General features: G+C 41.6%; 1 protein-coding gene across 2 annotated transcripts in view; it reads left to right on the top strand.

The window, feature by feature from the left end:
- Window positions 1-330: 330 nt before the first annotated feature.
- The window catches only part of LOC116947015 (mucin-17-like), a 57,499-nt gene continuing 32,052 nt past the window's right edge, over window positions 331-25,777 (top strand). Inside the window, exons 1-2 of one of the 2 annotated variants that reach the window (XM_076070198.1) lie at window positions 331-2,814; window positions 23,515-23,596. In XM_076070198.1, the coding sequence (XP_075926313.1) occupies window positions 23,524-23,596 (73 nt within the window). In that variant the 5' untranslated portion in view covers window positions 331-2,814; window positions 23,515-23,523. Of the gene's footprint in view, window positions 2,815-23,274; window positions 23,597-25,777 lie in introns of those variants that run through there. The other variant, XM_076070197.1, reaches the window with a different exon arrangement.

The following is a 25,777-nucleotide window of genomic DNA, read 5'->3' on the forward strand; positions in this document are numbered from 1 at the left end:
CCCTTACGTTGTGGCAAGTTTCGGGGCCACTTCCTAGAGTCGTGGGGTTATTCCATTACTAGTACGGTACATTTCATTAAAGCGTGTTTTAAAATAAGTATTTTTTTAATTTTGATTTAAAGCTTTCGTGACTGCAGTAATTCATATTCTTAGCTCTTTCGGTAAAGTCACGTTGAAGGGAAACAATAAAATAATAAAAAATATATAAAACAATATATAAACAATATATTTTTTTATTGCTTTATATATTTTATTATTTTATTGTTTCCCTTCAACGTGACTTTACCGAAAGAGCTAAGAATATGAAGTATTTTTACATAATACTTATTTTGTTGAGGTAGTCATGCTGGGAAATCTGGAAGTCTTCCCAGGAAGTAAAAGTCGTGATTTCTGTCATTTGCTTACAAATACACCACTCAAAGCAATGCAGGCATTTAAATGCAGTTCTTCCCTCCAGTTATTGTAAGATACTTTTATTACCGTGATACGTGCTGGTTTTATGTACTTTAGAGGTTTCAATCGTAACATGGGCCATGTTTACAATTGCTAAACCGGAGTGGTCTATACCTCAGACAGCGGCACAGAGAGATGACTAATGATATATTTAACTTATCATTTAATCTTTCCTTCTTTCGTATGGCTGATGTCGATGCAGAGACAACGACTACAATTTCACATCCAGGGTGGTGAAGCCCGGACAGCCGCGTCAGGAGCAGCGCGGAGTGTTTCGCTGTGCTGATGTCTCCTTCGTGTTTGTAGATCGAGACACTGCGTCGTTATGCGTTGTTACGCTCTGTTCTGAATGACCGCGGCCGCACATTGGAGAGTTTTAATCTTCCATTTGTGCACCTGGTATCTTTTAATAACAGGCCTATGTGACAGATGTATACGTCCGTTGGTTACATTCTACTTATCTCACTTCATTTGTCAGTTTCAAGGTGAAACCATTGAGGTTTCTGTATTGTTTGTTGTTGTACCGTTCTTGCCCCGTGCAGTAACCTACCGAACCGAACGCCAACGGTAAGATTGTGTTTCAGTGTTTGCTTTCCACAGTTTACTTTACACACAACAAAAAGGTTACTTACTCGACAGGATGAACGCCCTCAAATTTTTTTTCCTTTTATTTTCTTTGTCGTAAAGATATAAATAAGTATTGCGCATTCACAGTTAACGATAAAATGAGTCGCGTTACCTCTCACCAGCCATCCACTTGTACACCCGAGTACGGTAAGACTGTTTATAATATTGCGGTGTTGCTCAGGGGAGGAAAACACACAAAGTTGTGACACTTGTTGTCATGTCCGATGCTAGGCAGCTGTAAAACAATGACTGCTGTTTGTTTATGATGAATCGCTGCTTTTTTTATTATTCCGCTTTTTTTTTCAAACCGAGACATGTGTCTGCGTACCCAGCCGGCATTGCCGAGATTCCGAATTCGAGTCCAGCTCAACCCTGCGCGAGGTGTAGAGGATTGTGCATCACACTATGAACCTGGTTTTGTCCTGGGTTCGATTCCTGGCAATGGCCAACATCAGTGGTAAGTAACATCTGGATCAGTCCCGTGCAAACCCCTTCACCAACCCGTACCGACCATCGTGGTGAAGTATGGTCAAACAACTTCAATGGCAGACAGAGCCCGGGGACGTCTTCATCCAGCAGTGCTTTGACAGAGGGCTCTAAAATGATGGTGTTATTATTAATATAATAATTAATCACTGAATAATATTTTAGATCAGTGGATTACATAAAACTAATATTGTTTTAACAACTGCATATAACTGCACACCCGTGTGCTGTAGATGTGTGTTTAATCAGCAGCACATAAACTGAATTAAATTGTCGCTTCACGTCACCAACTATTTGCCAGTTGATTGAATGAAACAATTTAAGCCGGAATCATTGTTGCTGAGAGGGAAAGACTCAGCTGAATGGAAGGCCAGCCATTTGGAACATGTTTACATTGTTATCTTGGAAGACTGCACAATACCGTTTGGGATGTAAATAGTAATAACATAATCATTCATATTTATAAAGCGCATTCCATCCTAGGATCCCAATGCGCAATTCATGAAACGCAGGAAACAAAACAGAACCAGGGCAACCGACCACACGAAAGAGAGGGAAGGCCACTTTAAAGAGATGTGGTTTCAAAGCAGACTTAAATATATCTGACGACTTTAATTTCCTGATTTCAAGTGGCAAGGCGTTCCATATCTTGGGTGCCACGCTAACAAAAGCCCGATCACCAAAAGAGCGCAACTTACACCAATGACATAGATCATTGCAATGAAAAAAGGATGTTGAATATCCATAATTTATGGGCGCGGCCATTGATACAATGTGGGCAAGTTTCTTAAATCCACCCCTCCACCCAGCACCTCTGTCCACCGAGCAGTATAAATGGGTCCATAAGTTAGTCAATCGGCAGGTCACGTGTGGTGAGGTAAAGTGTGGGTCCTCCCACTTATCCTAAAACGTCTGCCCAGCGTTAAAAAGTAGGCCACATAACCCTCCAGAGCTCCCTCTTATTGCAGGCCCTTCCACACAATTAATTATAAGGTTATATTTACCTATTTGGGAACAACAAACTCCAGTGTGAATTTGTAATGCGTTATTAAATTAAATATTTTTTTGTTTATTGATGAAGATTGTGTTTCAATCAGCAGAGGGGTCCTGTCTCCAGATGTGCTCCGATGAGGACACTGCTGAAGCTCCCTCGGCCATGGAATCCACTGCCCTCTTCCTTTAACCACAGAGAAAAAGTGGTCACCTAAGCCACGACCGCCACGCAAGGACCAAGCGCCATCACAGCAAGTGGGTTACAATGGCAGCTGCTCACTGGGAACCTGTCACAGTTATCACCAAAGCCACTCGAATTTGATTGCGATGGCAAATGTACTCATAAGAGCAGGCGCTGCCGGAAATTTTATGTAAAAGCTAAGGACACGTCAAACTGGAACATGGTGAATAATTAATCCGCGCCTCTGAAATGTGTTAGAAATTCACTGCACGATTGCGTGCGATGCGTTATAAATTGGACTTATTATAAGTCTTATGCATCTGGTAATTGAATCTGAGCGAGGCTGTGTGTCGAGCATTTCTTGTCTTAGATAATACCTGCGTTAGTGCGTAGCGAAAGCTGGAAAGAGAAACGCTCAACACGCAGTCTGGCCTAGAAAGCCACACTTTGATTACATGCGGCCTGATTTAAGAATATTTCGATCATACTTTAGGTTGTCGAAAGAATGTTTAGGTTATAGTATAACTTATATAGAGTAACCACACCCAGCGACATCACTGTGTTTAGTGGAGAAGCTGAGATGAGAATGGTTCTATGTATGTTTTATTCTTTATGAACCAAGTGATAGAGTCAAGGTCCATGTTTTTCTATTTGTTTGTCCTGTTGTTTAGTGGGCACTATTTTGTCTATGGGCGTGCACATTTGAAATGTTATTGATGGTTTCAATTGGTGGACTTCTCCACAAATCTGGCTGTCGCCTGATGAAGCTAGTTGTAATTACTGGTGAAACGTCGTACTCAGATTGTAAATGCTGTGGATTGGCTCTCTTAACACACCGGTGTGCTGTACTAGTGATGAATTGGCATGTTCTGTTTACGTGACAACCCTTACTAGTTGGCTGTGTTAGGTGGTGGCGGGTTTAACGACACATTTATATGTTTACACGACCTAACCCAAAAAACCTTTATTCTGGGTTTAAATTGAGTGACAGGAATTTTGATTTGTTTTAGTTTTAAATAATACCTTTATATTTAAAGAAATAAAACATGTAACATTTGTATATTTAATTTAAAATGTTTGAGGTATATACATTCTAACTATTTCACACTTTCTGTATTCGACGACTTAACCAAGATAGCCTTTTTAAACACTAGGAAATACTATTATATGACCTTTTTCAGATTCTTTAAAAGTTATATCATACGGTAATCGCCATCATCATGGCAGTACTTCCAGCGTATCTATTGTTTTACTATTCTCTTATCTATCCATATTATCATGTTCCACAGCTATTATGAACTTCTCTAACAAATACATTAATATGCATTGAATACTTGAAGATACAAGTCATTATAAGTTAGAGTTAGTGGCCGTTAATTAACTGTCCAGTGACACAAAATGGTCAGTGACTTAACTTTACAGCCGTGTTTTTGTGAAGGTGGTACACACACAATAATTTGTTGTCTTTATTCCGGGAATTATCTCAGCACAATCAAAGGATTGTCGTCCTAAGGTTATCCGTGTCACCGGCATGATTGCGGTGGCACGGATGTCTGTGCGCGTTTACTGCACGGCTTTGTAAAGAGCTGTAAAATAAAACAAAATAATGGGAAGGTCGAAACTGCGTTGGCAGTGACGCGCAAGAGCAAAAAAACGAAAACTCAGCACGAAAACTCAGCACGTTCGATGGGAGCAAGTGCAGAGACAGATTAATTGACGAAGGGCCAACAGTAACAAAAAATTAGATGAAGTAACTTAATTTAGAAAATTATCAGCATTTGCTTACACAATATTACGATGTCAAGAAACATCAAAGTGTCGCCCTTTGCGAAGAAAGCGTGGCACATTTGCCCATCTCCACTGGCAGCCCTGAGGCAGTGGTGGAAATTCCACAACTCTATGGCAGTGCCCAGTTGATCCTAAGGATAACCACCAGCTAGAGATTCATCTCTGCTTTGAAGAAGGGCCAAACGTAACAAAAAAATAGATGAAGTAACTTAATTTAGAAAATTGTCGGCGTTTGCTTATACAATATTTACAATGTCAAGAAACGTCAGTGTCGCCCTTTTTTAAGGAAGCGTGAAACAGTTACCCATCTCCATTGACAGCCCTGAGCCAGTGGTGGCAATTCCACAACCCTATGGCAGGGCCCAGTTGGTCCTAAGGATAACTAACAGTTTCCGAACATCAACTCCCAGCCAGGATTTGAAACTGGCAACCTTACAAATTTGAGACGTTTTGCTCCATAACCACAGTGCCACTTGGCAGAACGTAATTGAAATGTACTACTGTAAGGAGATAGTTAATCTTCAAAACTGGTATTTTAGAGTTGGTTGTCTTTCGTCAAATTAATTTCATGGTTTTTCACTGGTAATGGAACATGGAGATACTCAGGCCTAAATGTATCAATTGGCAGGAAGTTCTGGTAGTGCCTAATTGCTCAGGTAAAATATCGAAAGGGCCATTGTTTTTTTTCCTTTTTTTTCCATGACAGTTGACATTAACTGCCTTTACACAAATGATTGAATTAACTCGTGGACTTACTGTTTGCTGCTGTTATTAATGCAAGTTTAATTAAGGGGACATTGGTGTGGGGCAGCGATGCAAGTTCCCTGTTCTTGTAGAACATTTGTGAAATCATTTAATACGTCTTACATTGTTGTTTAATACCGTTTTAAATACGTAATCAGTCAACATCAAAATGAGCCTTTTATGTAACAACATTAATACTGCTCACGATGCCCTGGTGGGCGAGGAGTTAAGCATACTGCTCAATAAACCAAGGAATCTAATTTCGTTTCCTGGCCCCTTTAAAAACGCACCCTGAACAAATTTCATGACCAACATCCTTAGGAGACCTTCATGCAAAGGTGGATTGACAAGGGCTGTAGATTATTGCAATTATTAATTAACACTGCTCAAACACAACCGAGTAAAACTTTTACCTAGGGTCTGCCCTGTTAGTTCCTGACTTTCAATTGAACACATACGGCGCACAGCATCATTACTATCTTGCCACGATGTGGGTAGTGGAGACAATGTTTTTTTAAATGTCAGTCCACCAATGCTCACATGACCACTGGGTATTGTTCATCGTCAATTGTTGTTGTTCACTTCCCACCAAGTCTTACAACATCGTGCGGTGGTGCTCATTTTATGGACCCCAGAGACTTAATGGTCTGACTCAATCTTTGCTGGGATTTTGACCTCACAATCTCATGATTGGGAGCCCTAAACCAAATTGTATCCTGTAATATAACCAGTCCAGATGAATGCCTTCTGTAAACTGGATGAAAAATTTATTTTCCGTCATTATCATCGTCATCATGAGAAATCTCACAGAATTTAATAATTTTGTCTCATGATAAATTATTTTATTTATTTTATGTGGTGATTAGAGATCGTGGTACCGTGTAATATTTTCCAAATATGTGCACTGCGCAATAATTGTCGACAAAATGCACAGCAAACGCCCGGCACAAGGTATATCACTAAAGGGTTTTCCTGGGCTGTGGCAATTATGATAACCGTGGCCCACTCCATAACCACAAACCTGGTGATATTGGGTGAATTAGGAGTCTTTGCCCCCTGATATCTCTCGATGTTAGTTTACAAAATCACTTTTTGGAAATGTTTTATTGAAAATGTAGGATTAAGTGAAATTTGCAATGTATAAGCAAATTAAATCCCATTGAAAAAGTTTTACGTTAGAAAAAGAAACGTTTTGTTGCAGCATGGATTTCATACACTTTGAAGGTTGTTTGACATATTGACTTGATTCAGAATAGTAATTGTCTTTCATTGACAGCAGCAACGTTATATTCTTGGTTCTTTCGGTAAAGTCACGTAGAAGGCAAACAATAAAATATATATAAATATATAAACAATAAAATTCTCACGTTTCGACTGCAACACAAGCAATCATCATCAGATGTGAAAACCACAGCAAGAAAATTTGAAAAAAGTAGCAACGTTCTTTGGCTTAAGGCCACAACCCTTGTACCTCTTACTCCTTTCCCTGCCATCTCCACTCCTGATTTGCCTGCCTCTTCAATGTGCTATTTCCTACATTCACACGCTATCTTCTTTCTGAAATGTAGGAATGAATCATATGCAAATATACACTGCCAGGATTTCTAGTTAAACATCGAGGTGCCTAGCACGGCCATTTGAATAATGTTAATGATAGATAGCCAGTATCCAATAAAGTTAGCAGGGTCTTTCCCACACTCAAATAGAAAGAACTTTACAGCTGTAAATATTTATCCCAAACGTTAAGCCATGATGGGCAGATGCCAGGGTGCCATAAAATGTCCCACTGGCCAATTCAAACACTGCAGCCCATCATCATATTTGTTAAGCATAATTATCTCTCCTGTACAATCTGTTCATTCGCTCATGGTGCGGTTTTAAGATGTTTGGAAAGGGGCAATGCTCTGTACTAAAATAGATCAAGTGATGTCTCATCGTGGCAATAGAGACATATTGCACGCTGTAAGTGGCGCCATTGCTTCGCTCTAAGGGTTTGTCTACTAATGAACGTGCCATGAACTTAGACAACCTCTTATAGGGCCCTCGCAGTACATGCCCAGGCTGGAAAATATTAATATTGTTTGCAGAGTTTAATACATTTTATTTTCTCAGCTCCTTCAGTGATAAATTACAATCCACTATGGGATGAAGGCCTCCCCATGACATGTCGATCGTGGAGGTTGTTTGACCGAATTTCATGGGGGGTTGGTTGACCCTCGGTGAGTGCCCAGAACTGGTCCAGATATCACGCGTCACTTATGTTAGCCGTGGCCAGGATTCTAACTTGGATTGGCGGATGGACTGCCTTAACCACTGCGCCACGACTCCACCCCTTTTCGGTGATCACAGATTACACTATGTAACATTTTTTTTGTTCCTGGGTAGTAAGTGTTTTTTCCTAATTGCTTATGCCTCAAAAGTACATTAAATGGCTATTATTCTCCACAAACTTTGCTTTTGTGACTAGGACATTGATATTTTGAGAAATACTTATTTTCCAGAACATTTCAGATAGATTCAGTGCTGAGTTAACTTGGAGTAACTTCTAGTACATTCTAGAACTTTTCAATCATATAAAAAGTAGTAGAAATACAGGGGCCTTAAGCCCACCAGTTCGGTTTAGTTCCAGCTGGCTAAATGGATACATAACTGTATATTTCTGAGGTGGCATCAAGAGGCTGCAAGCATCCAGCAGACGCATTTTGCTGTCTGCAGCCAAATTTATCAAGACAAGAGCGAAAAAGACCTCTGTGGAAGCATCTGCTAAGATGTGAAGCCTACAAGGCATATTTCGGCATGCCTGTCAGGGATGAAGTCAAATCCTGGGCACCTCATTTCACCTGCGAGCATTGCAAAAAAAACTCTGGAAGGTAAGATGGACAATTGTTGCTCGGAATTTTACGTTACAAAATTAGTTAAAATTTGTCAATTTGTAAAAGTTTTTAATTATTAAATTTTTACAATTTTCAATGTTATTGAAAAAATATATCATAATGAAAAATGTTGCGAGAATCTCTTACACATTAGTCATGGGTGAAATAAATGTATTTTTGTAGGATGGTACAGAGGGGAAAAGAGAGCCATGAAGTTCGCTATCCCACTGATCACTCAAGCAACTGCTACTTCTGCATGGTGGACCCTTCCAAACGTTGGACTGGCAAGAATGCACCTGCTATCACGTATCCGGACCTTCCTTCATCCATCGCCCCGGTGCCACACTGCCATGAGCTCCCCGTACCCACTCCTCCGGAGAGAGAGCAGCCATCTTTAGAAGAGAGCAGCAAGTCGGAGAGCGAGGAAGACGTTGTAGGTCCAGATGACAATTTCAGAGGTGGAGCTGAGGAGAGAAACCCATACTACCCCAGCCAATAAGATCTCAACGACTTGATCAGAGATCTTGGTCTCACCAAGTCCAATGCCGAGCTTTTGACGTAGGCTCAAGCAGTGGAACTCTTTGGATGAAATTGTGCAAGTCGCAGATCAGAGGAAGCGTCACCAACCTTTTTGCAGCTTCTTCACCCATCAAGATGGGCTCTGCTTCTGCCACAATGTGACCAGTCTGTTCGGGGCAATCGGAATCACCTGTAACCAGAATGAGTGGCACCTCTTCATTGACAGCTCATCCAGGAGCCTCAAAGCCGTGCTGCTCCATAATGGTAACAAGTACCCGTCTCTTCCCCTGGCTCACTCGGTGCACCTCAAAGAGGATTACAACAGCATCAAGACCTTGCTGGATGCCTTGAAGTATGATGAGTACGGCTGGGAGGTCATCGGAGACTTCAAAATGGTGGCATTCATGATGGGCCTCCAAGGCGGTTTTGCCAAGTTTCCCTGCTATCTTTGGGACAGCAGGGACACCAAGGCGCACTACCACGGGCGGGACTGGCCACAACGGACTGAGTTCTCTGTGGGGAGGAACAACGTCAAGTGGGAGCCACTGGTGGACCCCCGGAAGGTGCTGATGCCACCATCAAATTAGGCCTTATGAAACAATTTGTCAGAGCTGTAGATAAGGAGTCGGCAGCCATCAAGTACCTTCAAGACTTCTTCCCTAAGCTGTCTGAGGCAAAGATCAAAGCTGGTGTCTTCATCGGACCACAGATAAAGAAGATCCTGGAGTAAAATGAATTCCCCAAAAAGCTCACTAGGAAGGAGAAAGCGGCTTGGAATAGCTTTGTCGGAGTGGTTCGTGGCTTCCTGGGCAATCACAAGGTCGAAAACCTTGAGCTGGTGAAGAACTACGGCACAATGGGCTGTAGCATGTTCCACAAATTCCATATCCTTGATGCTCATCTTGATAAATTCAAGGAGAACATGGGCGCATACTCGGAGGAGCAAGGCGAGCGCTACCACCAGGATATACTGGACTTTAAACGCTGCTACCAAGGACAGTATAACGAGAACATATAGGTAAGAGCAGCCCTTTTGCCCACTTCAGCAATTGTTTCTTGCTGTGGTTGTCCCACTTGATGACGGACGCTTGTTTTGCGCCCGAAACGTCGTGATTTAATTATATTTTCTACCTACGTGACTTTACCGAAAGAACCAAAGAGTATGGATCCCTGCAGTCACGAAAACTTCAAATCTCGATAAGAGATTTTGGAGCACGTACTGGAGGAGATGTGACTCATCGCCTGCTTACCAAGCGTGGTAGAGCAGTGCCCTCCACAGGACAATGGCAGTTATAGCGACGTCCCGCTGCCGGAAACGTTTTCAGTTATCGGCATCTCGTACTTTTCTTGCAGTCACAGCAAAATGTTCACTTCGGTGTCATTTTTTTAATGGCACTTAGAGCTGTGCCAGTATGTTCGAGTCTCCAACAAACTCTCGCTGCTGCCTTAATATAAATGTGTTGAACGTTTTATTCGGTTCTTTCGGTAAAGTCGCGTAGAATGAGAATAAAATAATAAATTGATAAAATAAAATAACACAATAAAATGCTCACGACGTTTCGGCCACAACACAAGCGGCCTTCATCAGGTGAAGGGACGAGACTGTCACCTGATGAAGGCCGCATGTGTTGTGGCCGAAACATCGTGATAATTGTATTGTGTTATTTTATTTTATAAATTTATTATTTTATTCTCATTCTACGTGACTTTACCGAAAGAACCAAAGAAGATTAATCCTTGCAGTCACGAAAGCTTTAAATCGAAATTGTGTTGAACGTTGTGAATAATCTACACTGCTGGATGTTTACGTTTACATAGAGCCCTGAACTCAGTTTTAAACGCGGTCTTTTCACCAGGGGGAATTCGTCACACACGCTGAAGTGACAAGTTCACAGCGTTAGGATGTCAGTATATTGCTGACCAGCTCTTTTTATCCGTTACTCGTAATATCTGGGTCTGTGAAAACTCCTGTTGCCCATGTTTCTGCAATTTCCCACGATTACTGAAGTTAATTGAGGCGTTGTTTCATCTCATGCGACAAATTAATTCCGTTAACTACAATTATCCGTAATGTTTTCCCGCGGATAACGGGACTAATAACCCCATCGATAACTGGATACGAGACATTGGTTCCCAACATCAGCATAGGTAAGAAGTCTTCCCCTGTACAGGGTAGTCCAGATGTCTTGTGACCCCCCCCCCCCCCCCAATTAATTTACCCCTAACATTTTTTCCCATTACACATTAATTTCCGTTTAAATAAACCCGACTTTAAAAGTACTATATTTTAGAAAATAAAATCGCGATCACAAGACATCTGGACCCGCCTGAACAAGTACTTATATTTTGCAAATTACACTGAGTACGCCATTCTGGAATTATATATGAATTAAAATAAGTGCTACATAGTAAACATCTCATATTTTTGCAAAAATTAATTACTGTATGATGATGATGGCAATACTAATATGGAATGGCGTTGACTAACATCATCTCAACAGGTATTGAGCGCCCCTCCTTTTGTAGTGAAGTATGGTCAAACAAAGTTCAACTCCCCTTGGCTGACATGGTATTGGCGGGTGGGGCGAGGGCCTTCATCCAACAGTGGAATGGCCAGTTATAGAGAGTGCCCTAGGATCAACGCAGATTTCACTGACCATTGATGCTAGCTGTAGTCAGGAGTCGAACTCAGGTCGCCAAGTTGATAGGGCATTTGCGTGAACCAATACAACACGGCCCCCATTAATACATGATCGTGGAACTGTAAGAGTGTTCTTAATGCAGTACAGGGACTCTTCAAACCTGTCCGTTTGTCCAGTTGCCTGTTCGGACCGAGAATCGGAAGTTCAACCGCCGCGCAATAGATGGCGGTGGTGGCATCTACATCTTCAGAACGTGAAGAATCAGTAGCATTCTTGATTTTAAGCTTTCGTGACTTTACCGAAAGAACCAAAGGGTAATCAGTGGCATCTACATTTGCAAACACGAAAAACCAGTGGCATCTACAGGATATTATCCAACTTTTAAAGCCATTCTCCGTGTTTAGGGTACATGCTGTACAACAGGTTTGGAATCGACAGGGGTAAAGTTGGACTTACGAACAAATCTACTTATGAACAGACCTCTGGAACGTAACTCGTTCGTAAGTAAATTATCTGTTCATTGTATGGGGGCGCAAATACAATGACAATTTTAAGACTTGCCACTAGAGAGCAGGATTGTTACATGTTGACTTCTTAAACACGTATCTATGGGACCCTGTTGCCTTTATGAAGCAAGGCCGTAATATAATATATATTGGGGGGGGAGGGGGGATACACCCCCCCTCCCCCCCCATATTCAAATATGCTCAAAATGTCCCCCCATATATTGCTATAAAAAAATAATTGCTATGCTATGTAAATAAAAAACAATTTGCTAAACCTTGGCCACAATATCTGGACTTTAAATCAATGCATACATTTCTGATTATATGATTGTGGTTATGATTGTACTGTATTAATCCCTAATCTCAAACATGACATACAATGAAACAAGAAATGGTAAAAAAGTAAAAAAGAGCAATGTAATACAATACACTATTAGACATTGTAAAAAAATAAATGAAAAGTCCATCCCATGTGCTAGTGAATGTTTTAATATTTTAGGCAGGAAATGAATTTTCAACTTTAGATATTTTCTGGGTTGGGACCCCCAGACACCCTGGAAGATTTGGTCCCCCCCAATGTTGACTCCATGGATACGGCCTTGTTATGAAGACATTGAATGATATTTAAAAAAGGCTTTGCCCTTTCTGGCATAAGTACAGGTGTCACGATGTTCTTACACCAAATAGGCCAATGTTACCAGGCGTTAAGTCATTTGTAAAAATGCAAATAAATAAGCCTTGTCTATTTTAACACGTAGGTTTTCGCGACCAAGATTGTTAGATTGTGTAAATATAAATGTGGTTAATTAAACCCGCCACCACCAGACAGCCAATTACTAAGGTTGTCACGTAAACAAAACATGCCAATTATTTACTAGTTCAGCAAACCGTTGTGTGTCATGACGGCGAGACGTCAACTACCTTGCCTGGTATGTAAGAGGTTGTGAGTTCGATCCCCACCCTAACGGCTGTATATATTTGGAGTGTGCATGTTCTCCCCGCGTTCGCATGGATTTTCTCGGGATGCTCCGGGTTTTCCCTCTACATTTAGAATCGACGTGCGTTTGGAGAATTTGGCTGCTATAACTTTCCATGTGATAATCCACATCGTTGAAATCCACATCGTTATGGCCAAGTCAGTTCTAAAAAAGAGCTACATAGCTCAGTGGGCCTTGCCTCGTAAAATAGTATAAATATACTCTTTGATTCTTTCGGTAAAGTCACATAGGTAGAAAAACAAATAAGAAATCACGGTTTTCGGTAAAGTCACGTCGGTAGAAAAAATAAAATAATAAATCACGACGTCGTGGCTTCGTGACTTTACCGAAAGAACCAAAGAGTATGGATTCCTGCAGTCACGAAAGCTTCAAATCAAGAATATAAAAATCGTTTTGGAGCCTTGGTCTAGCCACCCACTATCCAGGCTCAATGCTGCTTAGCTTTCATGACCTGGCAAGATCGGGTGCATTCCAGGTGAAGTCACTTCTAATTGACTATTTGGTAAATGCTGTACTTACATTTTGTGAATGCCTAAGCAGCTAGTGCTGTATATGGGCGACCACCATGCATGACAGGTGCTGTTATGCATGAGCAGCAGAGGAGGATAAAGCAATTGTTATTCTATGCTCCCCATCTTCAACGTGTAAAAAAGTACATTAACTGTTAAAACCTGCCGCCTCTACTGTTCATTACAAAGTGCGTGCTTATCTGCAGACAATCGCATCATAAAGCAAATGCATCGCATGTTTTATTGCCAAGTGACGAGACTGATGTTCACGATAAACTTAACAATGATTCAATTGACATGATGAAACAGATAAAATCGCACTCGGTAAGTAATCGTTTGCATTTGTTGTGTAAATGAAATCTGTTTTAAATTCACTTCATCTCTCAATTCATTAGAATAACTAAAGTTTAACACGAAGTCTTTCGCGACCAATATTATTCACAATAAAGGGTTTTTCGGTTAGATCGCGTAAATATAAATGTGTTACTCTTTGTTTTGTTATTAGAATAACTAAGTGTTTGTGCTTTCGCTACGTTGTCCCCACCTGAAGAAGGACGCTTGTGTTGCGCCCGAAACGTCGTGATTTAATTTAGTTTTCATTTTTGTTATTTTTTTACCTACGTGACTTTACCGATAAAACCAAAGAGTATGAATCCTTGCAGTCACGAAAGCTTCAAATCTATAAATGTGTTGTTAACTCACCACCAGTCGACTCAGACAATTAGTAAGGGTTGTCGCGTAAACAAGCACACTGCGCTGTGTTGGAGAGTAAACAAGCACACTGCGCTGTGTTGGAGAGTAAACCCACAACATTTTCAATTTGAGCACGATATTTCGTTGGTAATTATAACCAGCTTCATCGGGCGATTTGCCAGAATTATGAATAACTAAAGGGTTACAATTATGCTGACTTTAAATAAATATTCACGAACAGAGATACGTATTTTTAAAAGTCAGCATATTATGCCCATGAACAGTTGCAGGACAGTCAGATAACGTACCGGTTTAATTGTTACTTGGAATAATCAGTAGTATCGTCATCATTGCCCTCATGCCGCCTTGTGCCTCAGGGTCTTTACGTCGAAAAATCCTCCAAAATTTGTCGTGCAGGTATCATGACAAAAAATAACGACGACAACCCAAGCAAACCCTTAGGACCCCAAGAAGCTCAATGGGCACGGGATTCATTAAAAATTAGGGAGCATCAAAATACAAGCTCATACTCAAATCTCAATGAACATAAGCGAATTAACATTTTAAAAATCTCTTACCTACCGCTTGACTGTATCTCTCATCTCGCGAAGCTATCCCTCCCCCCCTACATTTATCTTATCTCTCTCTATTGTCCAGATATCGTTTGTCATCTCCCGAGGATTTCTTAAATTGAAAGGGAAGGGGGGGGGGGTCCCAAATATAATTTTTGATGAAGGCCCCCATTGTGATAGAACCACCACTTCAAAAACGACAACAAATGTGACGAAATGAAAAGGAGCTGAGAGTGACTCAGTTATTGAATGGTCTTACAATCATCCAATGTTCCTGTTTTAGAAGGATAGTGCTGGTGGTTTTGTCTGAATGATAGTGAAACAATTGTCTGACTTTCTAAAGCAACATGTTAGGGAGGGGACAATCTTGGGGTATATCCAGGAAATGTGACGAACGTTTCCAGACTCCAAAGACAAGTCGCCACCTGCGTCACGAGGTCATTAGGAGAGGCGTTGTATTAAATCTATTTTCTCCACCCTGCATATGTGAACAAGGGTCAGGTTAGTTGTAAAACGAGTCGTAGACACTTTTATTGCCTTTCTTGTGCAATGACAGTTTTAATAATTCGTATATGGTTCGGGGAGTGCAACGCAGTTTGGGCAATGCTAAAGGCAAATTTGCATGCCACTGTATGCATTTTTACCTCTTCACACGTTATACAAATTTGCATGCCTCTGTATGCATTTTTACCTCTTCACACGTCATACCATACAATGTCATGAGAGGGAGACCTTCGTCATCATCTGTGCAACATTATAATATCGTGCATGTATGTTTCCATACATTTGCTGTGTCTATGACTGGAGTTCTTTTGCACAGACTTCGCCTCGGAGGAGAATAGTTTTTTTTTATCACACTTGTGTGAATTGTTTTTTTTTTCGGATTTTGTTAACTTTCAAGGATCCCTGGAAATCATAGTAGAAGTTTTTTTGGGTTAGATCGCGTAAATATATAAATGTGTCGTTAACACCCGCCACCACCCGACACAGCCAACTCCATGCCATTCGGTCAGGGAGGTCACTTTGACCGTACATCACCACGCTGGTCAATTCGGGGTTGGTGAAGTGGGGAGTTTTGCCCCGGACCGGTTCACATTTCGCTCTTCGATGCACTAACCGTCACTGCACCTCCTCGAAATCCTTTCAAACTCCAATTGTCACAGATGGTGAATGTACACCATGTCATGGTGAGAATGTCCAGCAAAAATCCCCTGATGAATCTGGTTGCAATGACCAGCGAAAAGTGGTACTCTCCAACACACCGGTGTGCTGAAGTAGTAACACATTGGCATGTTTTGTTTAACGTAACAAACCTCACTGATTGGCTTTTTCGGGTGCCGGTGACTTAACGACGCATTTATATTTACGCGATCTTAGCAAAAATAGCTTTCATTATGAATAATTTTGGTCGCGAAAGCCTACATGTTAAATTGACGTCCGTATTGGCCATATATAACCTTCTGTGAGATGCACCTCTGAGTGATTTCACAGTTCAAATCTGTCTGTGCTGCACAACAGCTCCAGTTTATCCAACAACAAAAAAACATCTTGGCCATCAAATTATAAGTTTAACACGATGCGTAAATCTTACATCTAAAATTCAACCATAATTCTCAATCGTTATCATGATCAGCATCACCCGTAATCATTCAGCTGCTGCATGTGAAGGCTTCCTGAAGCTTTCACCAACTCTCATAGTTTCGCAACGCAACAATCCACCGAGAACCTGCACACGAGCTGTTCCTCTCAGACGCATTCCGTTCTTCGGCTGCTACTCCATAACAATTCTCGACCTTTTGGCCATCATCCCTTCGAGCAAGGTGACCTCCCCGATACCAACTTCTTTTCTGACCAGTTCGAATTGTGTTTTTAGCCTCCGTATGTTCTCAAATCCACATGTTCCTCTTTCTGTCTCACACTTCTTTGTGAGTTTAAGTTTTTTCTTAAGACGTTGCTTTGTGAATGACTATGTTTCTGAACCAATGCGTTATCCTACGATATATTCTCTCTACAGTGAGGGAAAAAAGTATTTGATCCCCAGCTGATTTTGTACGTTTGCCCACTGACAAAGAAATGATCAGTCTATAATTTTAATGGTAGGTTTATTTGAACAGTAAGAGACAGAATAACAACAACAAAATGCAGAAAAACGCATGTCAAAAATGCTATAAATTGATTTGCATTTTAATGAGGGAAATAAGTATTTGATCCCTCTGCAAAACATGACTTAGTACTTGGTGGCAAAACCCTTGTTGGCAATCACAGAGGTCAGATGTTTCTTGTAGTTGGCCACCAGGATTGCACACATCTTAGGAGGGATTTTGTCCCACTCCTCTTTGCAGATCTTCTCCAAGTCATTAAGGTTTCGAGGCTGACGTTTGGCAACTCGAACCTTCAGCTCCCTCCACAGATTTTCTATGGGATTAAGGTCTGGAGACTGGCTAGGCCACTCCAGGACCTTAATGTGCTTCTTCTTGAGCCACTCCTTTGTTGCCTTGGCCGTGTGTTTTGGGTCATTGTCATGCTGGAATACCCATTCACGAACCCATTTTCAATGCCCTGGCTGAGGGAAGGAGGTTCTCACCCAAGATTTGATGGTACATTACCCCATCCATCGTCCCTTTGGTGCGGTGAAGTTGTCCTGTCCCCTTAGCAGAAAAAACACCCCCAAAGCATAATGTTTCCACCTCCATGTTTGACGGTGGGGATGGTGTTCTTGGGGTCATAGGCAGCATTCCTCCTCCTCCAAACACGGCGAGTTGAGTTGATGCCAAAGAGCTCCATGTTGGTCTCATCTGACCACAACACTTTCACCCAGTTGTCCTCTGAATCATTCAGATGTTCATTGGCAAACTTCAGACGGGCATGTATATGTGCTTTCTTGAGCAGGGGGACCTTGCCGGCGCTGCAGGATTTCAGTCCTTCACGGCGTAGTGTGTTACCAATTGTTTTCTTGGTGACTATGGTCCCAGCTGCCTTGAGGTCATTGACAAGATCCTCCCGTGTAGCTCTGAGCTGATTCCTCCCCGTTCTCATGATCATTGCAACTCCACGAGGTCAGATCTTGCATGGAGCCACAGGCCGAGGGAGATTGACAGTTATTTTGTGTTTCTTCCATTTGCGAATAATCGCACCAACTGTTGTCACCTTCTCACCAAGCTGCTTGGCAATGGTCTTGTAGCCCATTCCAGCCTTGTGTAGGTCCACAATCTTGTCCCTGACATCCTTGGAGAGCTCTTTGGTCTTAGCCATGGTGGAGAGTTTGGAATCTGATTGATTGATTGCTTCTGTGGACAAGTGTCTTTTATACTGAGATGAGATTAGGAGCACTCCCTTTAAGAGTGTGCTCCTAATCTCAGCTCGTTACCTGTATAAAAGACACCTGGGAGCCAGAAATCTTTCTGATTGAGAGGGGGTAAAATACTTATTTCCCTCATTACAATGCAAATCAATTTATACAATTTTTTTGTTGTTATTCTGTCTCTCACTGTTCAAATAAACCTACCATTAAAATTATAGACTGATCATTTCTTTGTCAGTGGGCAAACGTACAAATCAGCAGGGGATCAAATACTTTTTTTCCCTCACTGTACATCACACCCCTTTCATATAACCACCTCATTCCTTATGGAACCTTCCAGATGGTTCTTCAAATCTCCACCATTTCCTCTTCTGCCTGAACTTTCCTCTTTCGCTCCTTTCCCACGCAAATCCCTCTGTCCGAATCCTCAGTCAATGCCACGCTTTCCGGCGCCCGGCTGTGCACAGCTGTCATTCATTAATTATTTTACAGAGGGATTGGCGGCAGGAGGAGAGAGAGGGGGTGGGGCAAAGCTAAGAAGGGTCTGCGTGTGAATGTGACTCTGTGACTCAGAGAGTCGAGAGAAGCTGCTAACATAGGCGGGCAGGAAGGGGACATCACAGCCAGTTATGACCTAAACTGGTTAATTACGTCCTTCCAATTATTAATCAGTTTGTACCCATCTTCTTGGTTGAAATTTTGTCTGTGTTCATATATCTGGATGGTTTGCAGAGTACCTTGGTCTCGGAAAAAAACAATATCACGTGAGCCCATCGCAGAACCAACACCTCTGTCGTGGCTGATCACTGTTTTAATGCGGTGGGCTTACATGATATTGTTGAAGGTACCCTAATAGGTTCTCCCTTATCTCCAGTTGTTGACAATGTTTTCATGGAAATTTTTGAGACATGCCATCCAGGCATCCACTCTACGTCCATCCTTGTGGAAGAGGTACCGAGATGACACGTTCGTCATCTGGCCACATGGCCGACCAGCTCTGAACCAATTCCTCAACCACATCAATTCCATATACCCAGCCATCAAATTCACCATGGAGGTGGAAAAGGATAGCAAGTCACCATTCTTGGATGTTTCAATCAAAAAGAGACCAAATGGCTCAATGGGCCACTCTGTCTACAGGAAAGTCACCCATATGGATGCCTACCTAAAACCTGACTCCCACCACCATCCATCCCAGAAAAATTCCCTCATCAAAACTCTACACCATAGAGCTTGATGTATTTCCCACCATCATCACCTAACCAGTGAACTAGAACACGTACACCAAGCTCTCAAGACGAATGGATACTCAAGACTACACAATCCGTCAAGCTATCACCCCAACCGTTGGGAAAGAACCATCTGAGGACCCAATCAAAACCATCACCTTGCCATACATAGCAGGGGTTACTAAAAATATTTCCAAAATCATGAGCAAACACAAGATCCAGGTTCGATTTAACACAGTACATAAAAATCGTGATTTGATCCCATCTGTGAAGGATGTGATCCCTGACATGCAATACCCTGGCATCTACAAATTAAGCTGTATCTGCAGCAGTAGTTACATTGGGGAAACTAAGAGACATGTCTCGGACCGTGCTCGTGAACATATGGCAGATCTGAACCACGGTAGGACCAATACCTCGGCCGTGGCTGATCATTGTATTAATGCGGTGGGCTATCAACAATGATTCGTTCATGAAGCCATCCATATATACAGACACAGACAAAATTTCCACCGAGAAGATGGGTACAAATTGAGCAATCATTGGAAGGACGTTATCAACCAGTTTAAGTCATAATTGGCTATGATGTTCCCATCCTACCACCTTCCGGTGTTAGTTGTGCTTTACACCCATTTCAAACTTGCGCTTTCACAGCCACTTCGCGCGCCGACCCCTTGATTCCGGCGCTACAATCTCCCATTAACATGCTAATCTCTCTTTAACATGCTAATTTTCACCTGGCAGCCGTTTGATTGGTGGAAACCCAACCACCATCAGGTTGGCTGTCCACCACTTACATTATCATTGGCTGCTGACATTTGGGCTAAGCCCATTTCAAACCCTTATACAGTGAGGGAAAAAAGTATTTGATCCCCTGCTGATTTTGTACGTTTGCCCACTGACAAAGAAATGATCAGTCTATAATTTTAAAGGTAGGTTTATTTGAACAGTGAGAGACAGAATAACAACAAGAAAATCCAGAAAAACGCATGTCAAAAATGTTATAAATGTATTTACATTTTAATGAGGGAAATAAGTATTTGACCCCCTCTCAATCAGAAAGATTTCTGGCGCCCAGGTGTCTTTTATACAGGTAACAAGCTGAGATACAGAGCACTCCCTTTAAGAGTGTGCTCCTAATCTTAGCTCGTTACCTGTGTAGTTGAGTAGAAGATACACATGGGTAAATTGGCCATATACAGTACATACAGTGTGGGTCATATAAGGTCGGGCAGGTGGTGAAGTCACGGGTAGCGTAAGCAAGCCAAAGTAATTAAGGGAGTCAAGGCACGAGGTCTGTGATTGGTCGAGAGGCTGTTAGCGTTAAGTGGCGGCGTCACGAAGTCTGGGCCGTTGGACAGGTGCGAGCTGGCGGGAAAATGCCAGCGAGGCACGTGGCAATTAATTAAGGCTGATTGGAAAGGGGATAACATGCTAGGTGATTTGGACGGAGAGTTGAGTTGTTGTTGGAGAGTTGTTGGCGAGAAGTGGAGACAGCAGCGGTTAGAGAGAGAGATGCGAAGAGGGGAGCCGGCAAGTGTTAGTGAGAATAGATTGAGAGCCGAACCCAGAGGACAATAAATAGCGATAGCGAGAGTTAGCATGAGCAGAGGGGAAGTTACGGTATAGGTAGGTACAGAGAGAGTTAGCGATAGATAAGTCACTGTGTGTGAAGAGATAGACAAGTCACTGTGTGTGAAGAGATAGACGAGTCACTGTGTGTGAGGAGATAGACGAGTCACTGTGTGTGAGGAGATAGTCAGGTCACTGTGTGTGAAGAGATAGACAAGTCACTGCGTGTGAAGAGAAAGACGAGTCACTGTGTGTGAGGAGATAGAGATAGAACCACTGTGTGTGTGGGGAGTGAAGAAGAGACTGTGTGGGGAGACAAGGAGTATGAGCGGACGGTGCTGAGGGGAATTCAAGTGTTCGAGTTGGCGGAGCACGTAGAGGATACATTATATAGTGTGTGTGAAATTATATAGTGTGTGTGTGTGAAATTATATATAGTGTGTGTGTGTGAAATTATATATAGTGTGTGTGTGAAATTATATATAGTGTGTGTGTGTGAAATTATATATAGTGTGTGTGTGTGTGATTATATATAGTGTGTGTGAAATTATATATATAGTGTGTGTGTGTGAAATTATATATAGTGTGTGTGCGGAACGATGGAAATGAAAGTGACGATGGAAGAAAGGCGATTGTCGTCCGAGTGAATCCAAGGCACTACACCTGTATAAAAGACACCTGTCCACAGAAGCAATCAACCAATCAGATTCCAAACTCTCCACCATGGCCAAGACCAAAGAGTTCTCCAAGGATATCAGGGACAAGATTGTAGATCTACACAAGGCTGGAATGGGCTACAAGACCATTGCTAAGCAGCTTGGTGAGAAGGTGACAACAGCTGGTGCGATTCTTCGCAAATGGAAGAAACACAAAAGAACTGTCAATCTCTCTCGGCCTGGGGCTCCATGCAAGATCTCACCTCGTGGAGTTGCAATGATCATGAGAACGGTGAGGAATTAGCCCAGAACTACATGGGAGGATCTTGTCAATGATCTCAAGGCAGCTGGGACCATAGTCACCAAGAAAACAATTGGTAACACACTACGCCGTGAAGGACTGAAATCCTGCAGCGCCCGCAAGGTCCCCCTGCTCAAGAAAACCCGTCTGAAGTTTGCCAATGAACATCTGAATGATTCGGAGAACTGGGTGAAAGTGTTGTGGTCAGATGAGACCAACATGGAGCTCTTTGGCATCAACTCAACTCGCCGTGTTTGGAGGAGGAGGAATGCTGCCTATGACCCCAAGAACACTATCCCCACCGTCAAACATGGAGGTGGAAACATTATGCTTTGGGGGTGTTTTTCTGCTAAGGGGACAGGACAACTTCACCGCATCAAAGGGACGATGGACGGGGCCATGTACCTCCTTCCCTCAGCCAGGGCATTGAAAATGGGTCGTGGATGGGTATTCCAGCATGACAATGACCCAAAACACACGGCCAAGGCAACAAAGGAGTGGCTCAAGAAGAAACACATTAAGGTCTTGGAGTGGCCTAGCCAGTCTTCAGACCTTAATCCCATAGAACATCTGTGGAGGGAGCTGAAGGTTCCAGTTGCCAAACGTCATCTTCGAAACATTAAGAAGATCTGCAAAGAGGAGTGGGACAAAATCCCTCCTGTGATGTGTGCAAACCTGGTGGCCAACTACAAGAAACGTCTGATCTCTGCGATTGCCAACAAGGGTTTTGCCACCAAGTACTAAGTCATGTTTTGCAGAGGGGTCAAATACTTATTTCCCTCATTAAAATGCAAATCAATTTATAACATTTTAGACATGCGTTTTTCTGGATTTTGTTATTGTCTCTCACTGTGCAAATAAAGCTACCATTAAAATTATTGACTGATCATTTCTTTGTCAGTGGGCAAACGTACAAAATCAGCAGGGGATCAAATACTTTTTTCCCTCACTGTAAACAGTTTGCCTTAGAAGCTAACCCCGCTTTTCCTGAAGACGACTGCTTGTGTTGCCATTGAAACGTCGTAGTTTTTTGTTATTTTTTGTTATTTTCTTTGAACCTATCTACGTGTATTACCAAACTCATTACTTTAATCAATATTTCAATTGAGAGTACAGTGCTGTATTGATAAGGGTGAACAACATTTTGCCATCACGAGACTTAACATCTCGTGTTTAACAAACTCGGGCATGAGAGACAAATGTGTTATGCATTAACTATTTTTGGGATTTATTTGATTTGAGAGTATAGCTTATTATGACCATGATTTCCATCCTACAGCATATATAAAACTAAATTTCAGTGTTGTGTTGAAAAGCATAGTAGACAAAATATACAGGAAAGCCTTTGCGCGTAATTTACTGCTTTTTAAAGAATGAACCTTGCACTGCAGCGCAACGTCATCAAAACACGTGGTTGGTGAACAGGCTATATAAAGCCAGTTGGAATTTGACAATGTAAGAACATTTAACTTGCCTGTGGAATGGTAAACTTTTTTTTTAAGAGTACAGGCAAAGAAGCTATGTAACGTTAATTCGACTTTACTTGTAAAGTAAAAAAAAACCTCATTCTTGGTAAGACGACAATGGGGTTATATTCTCTTATTTTCGAACATTGTATTATATTGTGCAGTTTTGCATTTTTATGAGGTTTTTTAGCTTAGTTAAGTGCAAATATAAAAATAAGAATTTAGAAATTAGAAATTAAATGTTCTAACCATTTTCTCCTTCTTGGGATTATTTCATAATCCAAAATGGTTAACATTATGTTGTTGTTTCTCAGTGTTATACGATTGTACTTTATCATATGCTATAATTAAAAAATGTTTCTTTGTGTGTGTGGACTAGTTTAACGGGACCTTTCTCACTTTCAGACATCAAACATGAAGAACCAATGGGCAATGATCGCCATGCTCATCCTGACTGCACGTGTCATGAAATCTCAAACCCAAGCCAGTGAGTTTCAACATTAGCTTTAGGCAATGTTTGTTTAAAGTTTCAGTCTGCTGTTTTTTAAGTGCAAAGTTATTCAGAACATGGCTATTAGCGCTGGGTGATTTTCACAATTTCTAGCCTGGAGTCACAAATTAATTCTGAAAATGGATACCGTTCGTGATTATGATTGGTGGAATCTTGTCCCTTCTCATCCTCTTAATTCCCAATCTTCTATCTGGCTCTCTTTCTGTCCATCCATCTCCCTGTGCACAATCCCGTTTTTGGTCCTTCTCCCTCCGTTGCACCCCTCCACTGGAATCAACTTCCCCTGCACAATGAGCAGTCCTCCCTCCTTAACCTCCTTCCGTTCCTCTCTTAAAGCCTCACCTCTTTCTCCATCGCCCTTTCTCTTCCTCTCCCCTCGCCCCTGCACTCCTTCCCGTCCCTCCCCTACTCTTTCGTGATCCCTTAGCACCCTCTCTATCACGGCCACTCATTCCTCAAGCCCTTGTAAGTCCCTAGCATCTACATAATTCTGTCATGGTCATCGTTAAAAAAAAAAACTATGTCAAGTGCCTCGAGTGAAGGCGCTCTCTAGATAAAAAATTAGATTAGAATCGTGGAATTGTGGACAGGTTTGGGGTGGGGGCAGCACCAGCCTAGTGGAATTGCCATTTATTATTCACGGCCGATGCTTATGTAATACATTTCACTGGTGATTGTGGGCAATGCCAACTCACTGATATTGACACCGATTCCAGCTGGCCGATACTCTATAACAGAAATCACCACTGAATTATATTATATAGGTAACGGCAACAGGGAGTAAGAACTGCATCGGCATCAGAATTATTATCAATTTCTCTCAGAGCATCACGAACAGAAAGCTCATCGCCATGATCAGAAATGTTCTATATTTGTGGAATCTTCCATTGGTGGAATCTTCCCTGTTAGAATTCCATTAGAATGAATGAAAATGTTAACATGGGATTTGCCCATATAAGAAGCACCATGTATGTATGCTAAACTTATTTTGCACCATACGTAGCCAACGGTGATAATGGGAGGTGTGGGGATCGTGCTGTGTGGAAATCGTAGGAACTGAATATATATCAATCCCGGAGGACTCTATTGTCTATCGTGCAACAGTAGTACAGTTTGAGACAGCTGCTGTGTTATGCCTTAGCTTGTCTGCAATTATATCACTGTTAACAACTACCATTTCTTTGACAGTAAACTCTGGAGCAGTTTACGTAGCCTGTACATGTAACTATTAAACAGATAAGGTTTACTTGGTTATTAGTATTACCTGATTCAAAATGCGTCCCTTTTTCCACATACATCATTCATTAATGTATACTTTGTTTTTAAATAATATTATAACATTTTTGAATATTATAACAGTTTATAAGACAATACTACATGCCATTTGTACGTATGTTGAACTTCTTTCGCACCGTACGTAGCCAACCGTGCTAATCAGAGATGCATTTTAACGCCCTATATTTGTTTACGATGACTAAAGTTATTTTTTGAAATGGTGTGCCGTATGAATTGGTTCTGTCTGCTGGTTTAACATTTATATATTTATGCAATCTAGCCAAGAGCATCTTGAAAATTATATGAGGAGCTCAATGGTTTCCACTGTTAAATTAAATATACTGGCTTGCAAAAAAAGAACATTACCCTTGTTCACTAAAATAGTTTTATATGGTGGAGCAGCAATGCAGTGGTTAGTGCACTGCATCATAAACCTGGTTTACTGAATTCAATTCCCAGCCACAGTTAACTCCATTTGAACCGGTCCTGGACCAAACCACAATTGATCAACTTGGTAAAGTATGATCAAACAACATATATGACGGACACGGTATGGTGAGGCCTCCATTCAGCAGTGGATTAATAACGACTGAAAATTATTATTCGTGAAAATGTTGAATAGATATTGGTATTAATTTTCCATAATTCTGATTGCTGCTTTGGGGCTAGATTTTAATTAAATGTAAGAACAATCGTTGACCGCGAAACGTAAAACGTATGTTTTTTTGTTGTAGAAAATACAACGATCCATATTTGTTTCAGGGGTAGGGCCAAAAGGCTAAATTATGGTCGTTAACCCTCCACCATCCGACTAGGTTGTCATGTTTACAATAATATCATTAATATGTGCTAATGAAAAGACTTTTCATTACTGAATATAAC

Source organism: Petromyzon marinus, chromosome 28 (genome assembly GCF_048934315.1).
Source record: "Petromyzon marinus isolate PM22_M1 ecotype Great Lakes invasive population chromosome 28, UKy_Petmar_22M1.pri1.0, whole genome shotgun sequence".
NCBI classification, from domain to species: Eukaryota; Metazoa; Chordata; class Hyperoartia; order Petromyzontiformes; family Petromyzontidae; genus Petromyzon; species Petromyzon marinus.